General features: G+C 42.1%; 1 protein-coding gene across 4 annotated transcripts in view; it reads left to right on the top strand.

The window, feature by feature from the left end:
- MDN1 (midasin AAA ATPase 1) overlaps positions 1–16522 on the top strand; it is a 150606-nt gene that overhangs the window by 34059 nt on the left and 100025 nt on the right. For all 4 annotated transcript variants that reach the window (XM_019537753.1, XM_019537752.1, XM_019537755.1 and 1 more), the window contains exons 14-25: positions 714–862; positions 945–1005; positions 1522–1733; positions 3139–3242; positions 4769–4913; positions 5595–5691; positions 7905–8018; positions 8692–8839; positions 8982–9092; positions 9263–9414; positions 10429–10607; positions 11010–11218. In XM_019537753.1, the coding sequence (XP_019393298.1) occupies positions 714–862; positions 945–1005; positions 1522–1733; positions 3139–3242; positions 4769–4913; positions 5595–5691; positions 7905–8018; positions 8692–8839; positions 8982–9092; positions 9263–9414; positions 10429–10607; positions 11010–11218 (1681 nt within the window). The remainder of the gene's footprint in view (positions 1–713; positions 863–944; positions 1006–1521; positions 1734–3138; positions 3243–4768; positions 4914–5594; positions 5692–7904; positions 8019–8691; positions 8840–8981; positions 9093–9262; positions 9415–10428; positions 10608–11009; positions 11219–16522) is intronic.

The raw sequence follows: 16522 nt of genomic DNA, 5'->3' as shown, positions 1-16522 counted from the left end.
GCTTTTGCTACCCCCTCGCTCCAAGTCCTAAAGGGCTTTTTGTCTCTAACCTTCCCGTTCCTTACCTGTGCCGTATTGCTGTCCACCCCCTGTCTTTCACGTTCCCAAAGCTCTCTTTCTTCAGGCTGGGCTGTCCTTGTGGGTGCCTAAATGTTAAGAAAATTTAGGTCATTTTAAGCAAGGGTTATGGATGTCTGATTTCATCTCACTTACTGTATCCTTGACAGTTAGCTTTACTTGCCTTCAGACCAAGATGTTTACATTGCATCTCTAAAAACCCAAGCATGGAATACATTTGCATCTTTTGAGCTGGAATAGCTTGTAATCATTTTAGAGCTGGAAATGCTGTTTGGAAGAGATTGGACAGTGATATGAGTGACTGATTGTGTGTAGATGGCTCTTGTTGGCTTAGATCAAGTGTTTTCAGGATGTGAGAAACCAGCTGTTCTTGTGGCATTAACTCCACTAAGCTGGCAGTGTGAGACGAAACAAAGGATTCTTTTGAAAAACCTAATTTTTTAAATTGTAAATAGAAAAAGATTGTACCTGGTACATGCCTTAAAACTGTGCACCCCTTTCTCCCTGCCCCACACAGTTTCTTGTTTTAAAGTTGTAATTGGAATTCAAAAAATATGGGGATGGGGAAGCTGAGTAATTGAAATCAGAGGTTCTTGATGTGTGTTATCCCTGAATTGCTTTCCATGTTTCAATAGGGAGAAGCAAACCTTTGCTGCCACACGGCCGTCTTCAGTACTCATTGAGCAGCTTGCTGTTTGTGTTGACAAGGGAGAACCTGTGCTGTTGGTGGGTGAAACGGGAACTGGCAAAACCTCAACTGTACAATATCTTGCTCATGTCACAGGTAAAATTTTGGGCTAAAGTAACTCACACAGGAGTAATAGGAAGTTCATGAATGATGACTGCTATTTTTCTTTTACTTCAAGGGCACCATTTGAGGGTTATTAATATGAACCAACAGAGTGACACTGCAGATCTGCTTGGGGGGTGAGTCATTTGGTATTAATAAATACAACCTTCTAATCAGCCCTGACTTAATTGTACCGTACTGTAATTTTATGAAATTCAGATATGTACCTGTGTGCAACCTAGACGAAATTCAGTGCACAGGAGCCCTGCTATCATGACTAAAGTTTAGGAGCTTGTGCTTCTAAATGACTCCACTGGGCTCTATACACATGGCTGTATATAAAGCATAATCCAGTTGCGGGGAAAAGTCAATAGTTAATGCAGACTGAGCAGTTATGAAATACTCAGTTCCCTTGGCTGACCACAGCAAGGATGGGTAGCCAGTTCCATTCATGTAACAATTTCTCATAAGGAGCATTATTACATGTGTATCCCTTCAGCTTTGTTTGGATTAAGAAATTAAAACCTTCGTTATAGAAAACCAGAGTGTATATGGCTATATAACAACCTTGTTGTGTGAGATTTGACAGTTGACTGGAATTTTCCTTTTGGCCACATGGAAAGTAACCAGTTTCTCTTTTCCTCCTGTACAAGCTACAAGCCAGTGGATAACAGACTGATATGGTTACCCTTACGGGAGTCATTTGAAGAACTTTTCTGTCAGACATTTTCCAGGAAGAAAAATCAAACTTTCTTGGGGCATATCCAGACTTGCTACAGACAGAAACGTTGGCATGATCTACTCAAACTAATGCAGCATATTCACAAATCTGCCATTAGTAAGGAAGCAAAAGAAAGTGAATCTGGTAAGAATGTAGACTGAGCATCTGCTGTCCCTGTTGAAGAACATAGAGGTGTGGCAAGCTAATTCTGTGTTCACAGTTTCTTTGATTACTTGCTTTTCTCCAGCTATGACAAATACTGTTTTTGTCCTTCTCTTATCTATTCACAAGGCTGATCAAAGATCATTCTCCTAGTCCAGGATGTGGACTTCTCTTTATAGTCCCCCTCCAGTTGCTACCTTCACATCATACATTAGGTGCTTGTCTTCACTTTCAAGGTCCTTAGCATCCAATCCCCACCCCTCACTGTTGAAATGTGAATTTCAGCCTCCGTTTCCTGCAAGTGAATTTTTCACACAATCACCTTCCTGTTTGGGAGCAGCTCTCTGTAAATATGGACAAAGCTATCGCAGAAAGTTTGATAAGACCTAGTGTGCTGGTTCCCTGATACCACTGTCAATAATGCTGACTAATAATGGCTCATTATAGTGCCCTCTTTGTCTGTCTATCTCAGTGTATGTTGTCTCTTGTTTTATACTCAGATTATCAGATCTTTGGAAACTATTGTATTCTGTGCTTACATAACCTGGGTTGCTGAAGGGTCAGAGCTCTTTGGCACTGCTGCAGTTCATTTCATAACTGTAGCTGTCAATCAGTGGGAAGCGACCTTTTTTTTTCTTTGTTGCATACATTTTATTACAGTGTAAAGAGGATGTTGGATTTGGGGATTTTTTTTTTTAAAGCTCATTTATGTAGTGGCAGTCCCTAGAGGGCATAATAAAAAATAACAACAGAAGATAAACTTCCAAAGATGATAATATAAAACATCATGATACTGTTTTGAAGCCCTCTTGCCTCGGGTAGCAACTTAATCAAAAAAATAAAACTTATGCTGCAAGTAATAGTATTGGAACTTCATAAAGATGTATGTTTGGTATAGCCAAACAACATGTGTGTTTTTTTTGTTTTTGTTTTTTTTTTTAATCTGATATACCTGACGGAGAATGCCTTGTACTCAAAACTTGTCTAACTATCCCAACCATGTAGTTGGTCCAGTAAAAGATACCACCATCCACCAAACTCCTTGGTCTTAATTTCCACTGTCCCAAGACTGGGTTTGTAGAGTTCATCCTTTCTATTCACAGCTGTTCCCCATGATCTCACTGGATTGGAAAGTAGTCCAGTAATTTGTTAGTGTAGGGAGTGGTCAGTTTTTGAGGGAATGGCAAGTTGACTGGTGTATTCTCTTTACTTTACAGTGCATTCTAAAACTCCTTTGAATTCATGGGATCTAAACACTAAAATTTGAATATTTGCATTTCATCCAAACTTGATCATGACTGCACTCTGTGGTCCAGCTTCACAAAATAAGTGGCAGCATTGTTTTTGCATTGTTCTGATGATACAAAATCTGATTTGTTTCTTGTAGGCTCGCTACTGAAAGAGAAGTGGGATGAATTTGGTGTGAAATTGAATCATGCCCATCAACAGATGAAAATGACAGAAAATGCTCTGTTATTTGCTTTTGTAGAGGTATTTACATATTTTCATTTTGCACTTGGAGGAAGTGTGGGAGGAAGATTTATGATTATTTAACCAGTGTTATAAGTCTTATGTCAGTAAACCTAAGTATGTTCTTATGAAGTAAAACTTCAACCACGATGCTAATATGGAATTTGGTGTGTTTATTTTTTTAAGAGATGTGGGTGGGGAAGGGTGTATAATAGAGAACTGGCTGATTGCTTCTAAAGAAACAGAGTGATTGTATTTTAAGAGCTATATATATCAGTACTGCTTTGCCATCTTCTCTGGTACACAGGGTTAGAAATGCTCTGTTGAGAAAACTTGAGTTGTCTATATTGTTATCAAGGGATTCTAGTCTTTTAAGTACCAGTACAGTGCTGCACTTGAACCATTCACAAAATTCTTTATAGACACTAAAGCCTAAAAACACAAAACCATTTCATTAGTGGTCCCCAGTTTCTTTGTAATCTTACTAACTTGACAGCATTTATTCAAAGTCCACTTTCTTCGTTCAAATATGTAATACTTAACCAAGGGCCTTGAGATCCTCTCAAGGGTCCTGTGGGGTGCTGCACAACGTTAGCATTGTTAGGTGTACAAACATGATTCACAAGATAAACCAAGAAATTTCAACAGGAATTCATAGTGCCAAAAATGTCCTTATCTGTCGCGTTCTTCTGATGTAAATAACTCAGGAAGAAGTGTTCTATTATTTTTCTGTAGTAAAAAATAAAAGAGTGAAAACTAAGAGCTGGTATTTTCTGAGGTGTGCCTTGATTCTAACAAGTATTTTCAGTCTACAAAGGTTGAGAATCACTGGTCTTAATAGGTGAATAGCCATAAAAAAAATAGCTGAAAATTCCCCCTGATGTAAGTAGAATTTAAATTAGCAGTACATAACTTTGTCTGAGAAACCAGCAACTGCATCCTTTTAAGCAATCTGTTTGCAGTTGCAGGTTTTTTTCTTTGCCTTTCCTTCAGACCTGAGGAGAGAGGGTACCTGATGTTTGAAAGTTTGCCCAGGAGCTCTCCCAAGTACACAGTGCATCCAGTTAAAGATATTGCATAAAAACCTTGCCTCCAGGCATTTCCTGGACTATCACAGCAACAGCAGCACAGGCAAATGACTAGCATTTTTACAAGGTTAGCATCACAGTAAACTATGAGCTGTTTCATTCTTCTAGCAGTGCTGACAGAGGTACTATAGTGGTAGGTACACTGAAAAATAATTTATGAATATTTCATATGGGTGTACAAAGTAAGAAGTTTAGTTATAGGAATGAATGTGCAAGACAAATCTGGTAACTTGAAAAGTTTGAGTGTAAAGGGATTGCTACTAGAAACAAACTATCTGATTTTATTTGGGCAGTAGTTGCTATCTGAGAAAAGGTGTGGCTGCCATCGCTGAAGTGTACTCTGGTTTGCCATTCATGTAATTGGTCCGCAGATTATAAAACGGGGCATATTTTTGTAGATGCTTGGTGTTGATACATCATCGATGGTAAAATAACTAATGTTAATTGGTCCTTTCTTAGGGCACTCTGGCACAAGCAGTAAAGAAAGGAGAGTGGATTTTACTGGATGAGATTAACTTGGCTGCAGCAGAGACTTTAGAATGCCTGAGTGGCTTACTGGAAGGATCATCTGGCTCACTGGTACTGCTAGACAGAGGAGACACAGGTACTATTATGGTACTTGTTTAAGATGTATATATGTGTCTAGCACAGCGTGCTTCAGAAATGCATATGCCAGGCCAACTTGGGAACACACAAGTGGCTTGGATTATAGTTGGACTAGAGTGCTGGTAACACTTGGCTCTGTTTATCAGCCTTGGCTGTTAGCAAATAAATTGTTGTTGTCCAGGCCAAGATTGGGACTTGAGACCAGAAATCTTGAAGCTGCAGAGTTAAATATGCAGTTTTAAGTAAGGTAACTGCCCACAGCTTTTGTTATTTTGATTCGCAGCATTGGTGCCCTGACTACTTCATTAGAACCAAATAGTAGCAATGGCCAACTAGTGCGGAACTCAGCTGTCACTTTATTTAATAGTGTTTTCATACCATTCTGCAGCTTCAGAAGCCTCTGACTTCGCCATCCACTACTGAGTGAGTGAGTGATCATGAGCCTAGTAGTATACATTTTTTTTTTTTTTTTTAGCAAAATATCCTACAAGGAAACAAATTGGGTCAACTTGTGCAGGAGAGAGTTATTTTGATGCAACTCAAACAATGTGAATCATTAAATATTTTATAACACTGTCATTGTAGGAAAAGAAATGCAGTATCATAGCACAGTGGTTCAGTGGAGGAATACATGGCTGTCTTCTGTATGAACAGAAGTTAAATTTCCCCTTTCTTTTAGAGCCCCTGGTGCGCCATGCTGATTTCCGTTTGTTTGCCTGCATGAATCCAGCTACTGATGTTGGGAAGCGAAATCTACCTCCAGGAATAAGAAACAGGTAGATAAAATTTCTACGTTCAAACCAGTTTTAAAAAAGTCACTCTTTTGAATATGACTAGTTTCACAAATCCACAAAACAGAGAAGCGTTTGTCTTTTTGCAGCAGTGACATGCTCATGGAACAACAGGAGGACGGGTACGATTCTGAGGCATGGGACCCAAAGAACTATTTTAGTAATTATATACTATATTGGGACTTGATCATTCCTTACACTTCTGCTGTCAGCAGCTAGGAATACTGCTGCAAAAGTTGGTAGTTTTCCTTTTGGGCAATAATGATAGCCTGGTTTTTCCCTTCCTTGGTAGTACCTCTTATTACACTCATATGTTGATGCGGTCTAGAAAGAACTCTGCTTATTCATCTATCTTGGAAGGAAGATAAATTTATATGAAAATGGATATATGTTGTTGGGAATATTGGGGCCAAAAGGATTGCCTGGGAAGGAAACTGGGAACTGAGCACTTTCTTTTACTGTTACCCATCAGCAAGTTCTGGACCTGCCGTTTGTCTGTGTCATTTGTCTACTGACTGCCAGGACATTTTTACAAAACAGTTACTAGTTTGAAAAGAGAGAACGCATGATTCTACAGTTCTGTGAAAGATGTCAGTATCTTTCCTAGCAGATCTGCTCATTGTGTGTAGTCAGACATATGTTGTTATTAATGGCAAAAACAGGATTTTGTTGCTGTAAGAAGGAAAATGAGCTACTAAAACATCCAGCACAAAGTGTAATTGTACACATGTAATGGGCAGAATATTTGTAACAGTGGTCTTCTCGGGGCCAGTCTACCAACAACCCACCCACCTGTTTCTGGACCAACCGCCTGCCTTCTTGCCTCCTATTCCTTCTTGTTATCTAATTAGTATGTTAATTAGGCGGGAGGCTGCCCATTTATTACCCCGATGCGAGGGAGCGCTACCTGTGGCTCTGTTCCTCCCCTGCACCGCAACCCAAGCCTCGCAGATGGCATCCATGGTTGTTAACGTCACCAGCCCCACACTGGGTCCCAGAATCCTTCAGTCCGGACCCCAACTGGATCCCTTCACTCAGGTTGCCTACTCCGCCTTCATTCTGGGCTACATAGGTCCCTGAGCTGTTCCCCCTTACGGGTGTGGTCTCTCTGGGACCTTTGGCCACACAGGCCCTGGCCTCACCTCCCGGCCAGTCAGAACCCCAGGCCCTCAGCTCTGGGCATCCCTCGCAGTGGGCCTCTGGTCCTTTTGACCGTTCTGGTCCTGGCCCCAGCATTGACCAGTCGGGGGATCCCAGGTCAGGCTTCTGAGTCTGTCGCCCCACTCTCACTCCTGCATCCGCCTTCTGAACCCTACTAGCAGGTAACCCACCCAGTTGTGGGAGCTGAGGTTATTAAGGTGCCCCAACCCACCTTTCACCAGGGTGGTAACTGGCCTGGCATTTTCTAGAGGCTCCCATGCCATGAGAGCCCACCAGGCCACCTGCTCCCAGCAGGGTGCAGTTTTAGATCATGCCCAGGACCAGGAGCCTCTAAGCTCCTACAACTCCTGCCCTTACCTCCAGGATGTTCCAAGCAGCCTTGAAGCCAGGCAATGTTACTGCCTGCCTGCCAGCAGTGAACTGCTCTGTTTATATAGGCAGCCAGGGATCTAAAATGGCCGCTACAATCAACCACCTGCTGGCTGCTTGGCTGGGCCCTAAAAGTGGCAGGCACAAACAATGCCCTGCCACAGTATTGTTAGAAGCCGTTATTGTGAATGGTAATTTATGAAAAGAAAAGAACCCAGCTTGATTCTCAGATTCCGAGTTGCATTTCTAGACCAATAGAAATTCTGCTTTTATATTTGTTAATCACAAGTTATGCGGAGTCAACAAGATGACAGCATGAAATCCCATAATGAACGCATATAGTTCAGAGGTAGTTTAGTTTAAGTACATAAATTTGCCTGCTTAGTTTTTGTTGCATCTTGCCAAGCTAATTTTGTCTTTCAAATGATTGCTTAGAGAAATTTTTTTTGGAATAGGTATGCTCCATGTTTTCTTAATCCTTAATTATGTGTTACACCCTCTTACAAGTTAGTAGATATTGATTTTGACACGTGAGATAATGTTGTTGCTTTTACGGTTTTGGAATAGTAAATTTTATGCAAACTTTATTGAGATATCATGAAATTTCAAAATGCACCTGTCATCAAAAGTTGAAATGTAACAGCTTAATGCTCAATTTTGTTTCAAAGGTTTACTGAACTTTATGTGGAAGAACTACAAAATGAAGTAGATTTACAGATTCTTATCACGGACTACCTGAGAGGCTTGAATGTGAGCAAAAATATTATACAAGGAATTGTGAAGTAAGTTATTGGCCCCCTTTTTCTTCTTTTGGAAGTCTTGATAAAATGAGTCACAAAAGAGATTATTGCTCCATTACTTTATTTTCTGTTCTTGTGCTAGTCTCTTCAGCTTTAGGTAGTCAAGGAAGAATGACACCTAACCTTGTTCTGTGGATGCTGGGTATTACCTTGTCTTGATAGCAGGTTTCTCTTTCTGCCACACCTGCAAATATCAAAAAGGAATTTCTAAGCATTGCGACAATGAGCATCATCGTTCTCTATTTAGAAGGCTAGGAAGTTGTTTTTTCAGAATATCTCTGTAGATGAAAAATAGTTTCTGTGCTTGCAACTTCTTTTTCCTTTAGATAAAGCAGATCGTTTTCAACATGTGAAATTTAGGCATGTGGTTTTCAGTAAGACATGAAAAACTGCATCTGTCTAAATGGCTTTGTTCACGCCTAGAAATGTGTGTGGCAAGCCAAATTGCCCCTGAAATGCAAAATGTGATTTTGTAGGTTCTTGATTTCTTGGGCTTCAGTGCTGGCTTACAGTAATCCATACATAGTGGGGGGGGGGGGTTGTTTAGAATTTTAAAAGAAAGTCATGAATGGTGAAATCCCATTGAAAGATATTTTGATGTCTGAAGTATTAATTTTACAGTAACTGGGGTTTTTTGTTATTGTTTTTTCTTTAGTTTCTATTTATCTGTGAGGAAGGAGGCACAAACAAAACTGGTGGATGGGACTGGCCGTAGACCACACTACAGCCTTCGCACACTTTGCAGGGCTTTAAGATTTGCAGCATCAAATCCATGTAACAGCATTCAGCGTTCACTGTATGAGGTGACTCTCTCTTTGGGTCTGTTTCTAAGTTCACTGCTTGGGTAGTTATATTTGCAAAAGTCAACAAATGTCAAACAGAAATGGCTCTTTAAAATGTATATAAAATTTTTAGTTGATAATTGAAAATAATTGCTCTTTTTAGGGTTTTTGCTTGAGCTTCCTGACACAGCTTGACAGAATTTCTCACCCAGTAGTTCAGAAGCTAATTTGTCAACATATGATCTCAGGCAACATCAAAAGCCTCCTTAAGCAGGTAGGTAACTCTAAATATTTTAGGCTGGTCTAATATTTGGTTTTTAAAGAGATTTTTTCCCTGTGACAGTTGCATTCTAGCACTTCTCTGTGATTCTAATACAGAAATAATTGTCTTTGTTACAAGTGAAAACCATTTGTATCGTCTGTTATTTCTGTAATGTCTTTCAGCCAATACCAGAACCCAGAGGAGGAAGATTTATACAAATAGAAGGATACTGGATTTCTATGGGGGATAAGGAACCTACCATAGATGACACTTATGTACTAACGCCATCTGTTAAACTTAATCTGAAAGATATTGTCAGAGTTGTGTCTGCAGGGTATGTTTGTCTCTGTTTTCCCTTCAGAATACTAAATTAAAGAGATAATTTGGTGCATGATGAAATTTCTTTGCTTCATATTTTATTGTCACACCCAAAACATGCATCAAATGATAATCAAGGGTGAAGTGGCTATAGTCATATCACTACATTTGAAAACCAAGTACTTAGGTAATTTATCATACATCCTGTTTTATTGAAAATGCTAGCATGGAAACATGTAGTTAAGGTATTTAGTCATTTCCCCACTGCCACTTAATACCTGACTGTTCACTATTAGTCAACCATTTTTATCACATAAACAAATTTAATTTTGCTCTGTTACATGTTTAAGTAACACAGTATTTATCAACGCTTAAAAATTACATGAAAGCATGTCATTTAGAGAGAGATAATGGTCCATGACATTGCCTGTACAAAGCCCTACATACAGGTATTGGATTCCTAAGTACAAGAACGATTGGTGACAAATAGTGAAAGCTGGTAGGTATACACGTGTCCTGGATTGTAGGTACATGCATGCCTGTCATCTTCATGAAGGCAGCAAAAGCATAAGTAGCTGGGTTATTTACCTGCTTAAAAGACATGAAACCAACCTCCTTTCCTTTGTCTGTGAACACCCAAATTGCAATTCCTTGTTGCAGTGTGGTACATTTTAAGAAGCAGTCTTCAAGGGGCTTATCAGTACCAATTCCGTCAAGCCTCTAATACCTTAATGAATCAAAAAGCAGCATGTGGTAATGGTTAGCATACGCAAAGAAAGATGTCTAATTTAATTTCCTAATTGTTGACCTCTTTTGCTGCCTTTGGGTGAGTCAGTTAACAGAAGAGACACAGCAAGATTCTGTCAGTCTGTTTGCTATCTCTTAATATTTCTTGGTTTATTATATGAAGCCCTGTGCAAATTCAGACAGTGCAAAAGGATACTGTTTCCTTCTCATGTGCATATAGCATACACTGCTAAACCCATCTAAAATATTATTCTGAAACTCTTATCTTGATTAACCCTTGAAGGACTCACCCATTGCTGATTCAAGGAGAGACCTCAGTTGGTAAGACCAGTTTAATTCACTGGTTGGCTGCTGCTTGTGGGAACCACTGCGTGAGAATTAACAATCATGAGCATACTGATATCCAGGAGTATATTGGCTGTTATACATCAGACACTAACGGGAAGCTGATTTTTAAGGAAGGTAAATTATATCTTTTATTACATATGTCTCAAGTTCTGTCCCTTTTGTTTTATTTTCCTCCTTTCCACCTGTAGTCTTTTCATAATCACGGTTCCTACAGTGCAGACGTGTATCCATACAATTACTTACAATTCAGTTGCGAATGTTTCTTGTACTGCTTATCTTTACATGGGTATGTATTTTAAGGACTTCTTAGTGTTTCATTTGTTTTTCCATCCCTTGTTCCATAGTCAATTGCACTGAGAGAAGGAAAGGGGGGGGAAAAAAAAAAGAAGGTTTAACAGTTTTACTGCACACTTATTTTGATCTAGCTCTTACACCAAGAGAAAACTCGCTAAGATGGATTATTTGCTTTTAAATTAAATTAAATATTTAATCAGAATTTTTTCTGTTGCCTCAAAGGTGTCCTCATTGATGCAATGAGAAAAGGCTACTGGATTATCCTAGATGAGCTGAATTTGGCTCCCACAGATGTTCTAGAGGCACTCAACAGACTGTTGGATGATAATCGAGAACTGTTTATAACAGAGACGCAAGAACTTGTCAAGGCACACCCTCGATTCATGCTGTTTGCTACACAGAATCCTCCAGGACTCTATGGGGGCAGGAAGGTTTGTTAGACTTCTTTTTCTTTTGAATTTTAGCGACACTGGGGGGAGAGTTTCTTCTGGTCAGTCTTTACAGTGGAACAAATAGCTTCAGTGTGGAAAAAAATGTTAAGTGCCATAGAGTAAGTGCCCAAATCTAGTGAAATAAGGGGGAGTATGATTGCTTGAGACGTGAAGTGCTGGACTGTCTTGGGAAAGCTGGATTCTGCACTTGAGCCTAACAGTCACCTTTGTAATTTTGGGTAAAATAACTTAAGGCCAGATCCAGATTGGTTAACAAACTGCTGAAACAGCACTTACGTGGAACGTAGGTACCTAAATTACACAAAGCAAGCCAGATTGACTCTGTGACGTGGCTACAAAAGCTCTTGGGCACTGTAAGAGCTTCATCCATTTTGGGCTGTGGCCTGTGCACATGATCAGAAGCAATACAGTTCAAGCAGTTAGGCACTTAAAACTCCTGCCTAAACTCCATTGTAATCCAAGGGAGCAGCTAGGAGGAGTCTGACATCCCTCTAAGTCTGCTACAGTAGGTGCCCACTTACAAAGGCATCATTTACTTCAATATACAGTGCAGCATCGGCAGTCACTCTTTAGAAAATTGGATTGATGCTGATGGTGCTCACTTTTTGCTTAATAGCTAGAGCACTTACCCAGAAATTGGAGAGCTATAAATCCTCTTTATGAATTCAGACCTCATCGTCTGCTTCCCAGGAAAGTTCGCTATCCACCAAGCTGTAGAATCTCCTACATAGGAACACCCCTTCTGTTCTCTTGCTACTGGGCAGCTGAATGCAAGACTCATGGGGCCAGAAGAACAACAAGAAAGTAGAAGTTTGGGCTTGGGGCATATAGAAATCCTCCTTCCCAGCAGACGTTCTGGTCACTGCTGACAGGTCTGTTTATATTTCATAGATTTCATAGATGTTAGGGCTGGAAGGGACCTCAGAAGATCGAGTCCAGCCCCCTCCTCCAAGGGCAGGAAGTCAGCTGGGGTCATAGGATCCCAGCAAGATAAGCGTCCAATTTACTCTTGAAGGTGTTCAATGTAGGTGCTTGAACCACCTCCTATGGCAGGCTGTTCCAGACCATGGGGGCTCAGACAGTAAAGAAATTCTTCCCTATGTCCAGCCTGAAATGGTCTTGCAGTATTTTATAACTGTTCGACCTCATCATCCCTTGAGGCACTCTGGTGAACAAATGTTCCCCCAGATACTGTGGTCAGCCCTGATAAACTTATAGGCGGCCATCAGATCAGCCCTGAGCCTGAGCTTTTCCAGATTAAAGAGCCCCATGGCTTTCAGCCTGTCATCATACGGTCTGTTTTCCTGACCTCTGATCATGTGCATGGCTCTTCTCTGGACTCTCAGGCTTCTCCACGTCCTTTTTAAATTGTGGAGCCCAAAACTAGATGCTGTACTCCAGCTGCAGCCTCACCAAAGCCGAGTACAAGGGGAGAATGGAATCCTGAGATTTGCTTGAGAAGCATCTATGGATGCAAGCCAGTGTTTTGGTCGCTTTACTAGCTGCAGCATCGCAATGCAGGCTCATGTTCATCTTGTGGTCAGTGATGACCCCCAAGTCTCTTTCTTCCGTAGTGCTAGCCAGTGTAGATAAGGATGCTGCAGGTTTTTTTCCCCAAGGTGGAGAACCTTGCATTTTTCGGTGTTAAACACCATCAGGTTCTCGTCTCCCCACTTGCTGAGCCTGTCCAGGTCAGCCTGGATCGCCTGCCTGTCTTCTGGTATGGATGCTTTGTCCCAAAGTTTGGTGTCATCAGTGAACTTGGCCAGTCTGCTTCTGACTCCAATGTCCACATCATTAATGAAGGTGTTGAAAAATATGGGTCCAAGGACAGAGCCTTGGGGAACCCCACTGGTCACAGGACTCCATGATGATGGACTTCCATCAATTACTACGCTCTGGGTCCGACCACGGAGCCAATTTCCCAGCCAGCGGATCGTGGTGGACCCAATTGGCCAGTTTTGTCAAGAGGTGATCATGGGATACCAGATCGAAGGCTTTTTTGAAGTCAAGATATATGACATCAAACTCTTTTCCCTTGTCCGGGGGATAGGTCACCTGGTCATAATGGAAATGAGGTTGGTCAAGCAAGATCTACCTGCAACAAACCTGTGCTGGCTATCCCTCAGGATGTTGGCATCAGCCAGTCCATTAAGGATGACGTCTTTCATAAACATTTCTAAGATCTTCCCTGGGAAAGAAGTCAGGCCGATGGGCCTGTAGTTAGTCGGATCCACTTTCCTCCCTTTCTTGAAGATAGGCACCACATTGGCCTTCTTCCAGACTTCAGGCACTACATCAGAGTGCCAGGAGATTTCAAAGATCCGTGCCAGAGTCTGGGCTATGATGTTTGCCAGTTCCTTGAGTACCCTGGGATGTATATTGTCAGGGCTGGCTGACATGAAGGTATCCAACCTCTCAAGGTGTTCCTTTATGAGGTTGGCATTGATGCAGGGCAGGGGATCTCCCTCACCTGGACCTGCCTGTCCTTAGTGGGCATGGGCATCCCATGGGACTGATGAAAGACTGATGCAAAGTACCCATTTAATAGGTTGGCTTTTTCCTGGGCATCAGTTGTCCCATCTAGTTCAGTAGGTGTCCAATGTTGCCCTTGCTTTTCCTCCAGCTCTGCACATATCTGAAAAAGGACTCTTTATTGTCCTTGATGCTCAAAGCTAGTTGGAGTTCAGTTGCAGCCTTGGCTTTCCTGGTTTGCTCCCTGCAAGACTGGACCAGTGCAGAATATTCCTCCTTGGAGGTGAATCCCATCCTCCATCCTTTGTAGGCCTTTCTTTTTAGCCTCAGGAGGTCTTCTGGATCCCTGGAGACCCAGGGGGGCTTCTGTGCCCTCCTGCTGCCTTTCCTCTGAGATGGAATAGAACTGGCTTATGCATTGAGGCTCACTTCCTTGAGGAGCAGCCACTCTTCCTGGACTCCCCTCCCCCCTGGGGTCATGGTCCCTTAGGGCCTGACTGACAAGCCTCCTGAGCTTGTCAGAGTCAGCTTTCCTGAAGTCAAGGACTTCTGTGTTGCTGACTGACTTGCCAGCTTTATATTTTACAGTAATTAGTTGTTCGTTTAAAAAACAGAAAAATTTAAAGCAGTTAGTAAAATTCTGCTTTCCCACCTCCACAGGGAAGCACCCTCATGACTAGGCCGTAGTTTTTCTTACTTGCCCTCCTTCTGGCCCCATGAATTTCACAGCCCAGTAGCCCACTTTGAGCAGGAGGGGTAGAGCGTGCCATCATCTAGCTTGCTCTGTAGCCTGGTCATTGGGATACTCTTAAGAGGTAGGAGATGTGGGTTTTAATTTTGTCAGACCTAGAATCTACACATCCTGCTTCCTGGCTAAGTGCTCTAGCCCAGTGGTTCTCACTTTTTTTTGCGGACCATTTGAAAGTTGCTGAGGGTCTCAGTGGACCACTTTAATAAACCTTTTTTTTTTTCTACAAATCAAAGCAAACAACTCATTTTAATATCAGTAGTCTTACCTTACAAGTACAGATATTCTCGATTTGTTCTGCAACCTTACTGAGGACCACCTAAATGAAGCTCCACAGATCACAGTTTGAGAACCTCTGCTCTGGCCACTAGGTTGTTTATGCCAAAAATGGACACCACCACATCGATTGGGCACCTCCCCTCTATGTGCTTTGCATCACAAGATGATGGCAGCACTTTATGGCCAGTCCTGAGTCTGCTTCCTAACCTCTGGAAAAGGGTAGAGGTCATGCATGATTTTCTCCTAGTGTTTCCTGTTGTCTAGTTCTGTGCATTTCCCTGATCAGCACCTGGGTGCTCTTGTTAAATCTTTGAAGATGTTAAACTCTTTGTTAACCCTATAGGGAACGTAGGTGCCTCACCCTCTTGATTTGGATCAGTTTTATGGAGCAGAATGCCTGTGTTTTGGGCATTTTAAAACCTAAGTGGAAGTGTCTACAAGGCCAAACTAGGTCTGTCCCTTAGGCCCCCCTCTACATGTGCACGTAAAAGTGCAGTGGGATCTAACGTGCAATTTACATGTACATGGCAGAAAGCGCAATTGTGGGATCAAGAATTAGCTCCGATTGCACCTTACTGCCGGTGCAATGAGGAGCCTGATCTTAACTCAGCTTAAAAATGCAGTCATGGGCAAGAAGCAAGTTCCTGTGTCTTGGAGCCCCATGCACCCTTGGGGTAGAGGGATTGCCCCATGTGGTGATCCTCCTACCCCAGGAGTTTTTTGCAAGGCATTCTGTGGGCACCCAGCATCTGCAGCTGTGGGACTCTAGGTCCCAGCAGCTGCATGGTGCTGCCAGGACTTGCAACCCTGGCTGGGCACCCCTGCAGCTGGGAGCCCTGTTCAGTACTTCGCATGTGTAGTTGGTTTCAACGTAATTGCGCAGTTAACCTGTGCGATACCTATAAGAAGTAGAGGAGGCCTTAGTCTTTCTGAGCTTTGAATTTCTCATTTGTAAAATGGAGATAACAACACTTTTTCCTAGTTTAATATATCCTCACACTGTGTATTAGAGCTGATACGGTGCCCAGATACTAAGCTTATAAACACGTCTATGTAAACTTAAGTGGACATATGCTCTAAAGCAGTGGTTCTTGATCATTTTTAGACCTAGTGTATTCTTTGTTACATTCAAGGCATCCCTCTATATTTTTTTTGTTAATTGAGTGGCATCCCATTTAAAAATGTATTTATTATAGTGTTTACCTCCTTGCAGTGGGGGCAGGGAATCTACAAGGCAGGGAAGGGCCTGAGCTAGCAGTTACCTGCTTATCTCCTCACTCTGGGGCACCCTTCAAAGAATCTTGTGGCACACCCGGGTGCCTCAACACCCTGGTTTGAGAATCACTGCCCTAGAAAAAGAGGTCTAGACTTCCAGACTGGGCAGAAGGGATACGGGTTGTAGCTGTATTGAGCTACAGGCAAAAGGAATCAGAACTCATAGTTTCATAGTTTGTAGGGTCAGAAGGATCTGAGCAGATCATCAAGTCCAACCCCCTGCCATGGCAGGAAAGAGTACTGGGATCAAACGACTCCAGCAAGGTGTTCGTCTAGCTTTGTCTTTAAGACAAGGTAGGAGGCAGCACCACTTCACTTGGAAGTTGGTTCCAGATCCTAGCCGCCCTGACCATGAAGTAGCGCCTCCTGATGTCTAATCTGAATTTACCCTCTGCGAGCTTGTGACCATTATTCCTGGTGACTCCTGGTAGTGCTCAGGGGAACAGGGGCTCCCCCAATGCCTGCTGGTCCCCTCTGACTAGTTTGTAACAGGCCAGTAGATCCCC

The sequence above is a fragment of the Crocodylus porosus genome, unplaced genomic scaffold (assembly GCF_001723895.1).
Source record: "Crocodylus porosus isolate Cpor-Errol unplaced genomic scaffold, CroPor_comp1, whole genome shotgun sequence".
Lineage (NCBI taxonomy): Eukaryota > Metazoa > Chordata > Crocodylia > Crocodylidae > Crocodylus > Crocodylus porosus.
Note: the sequence above shows the minus strand (reverse complement) of the source record. Positions and strands in the feature narration are given on the sequence as shown.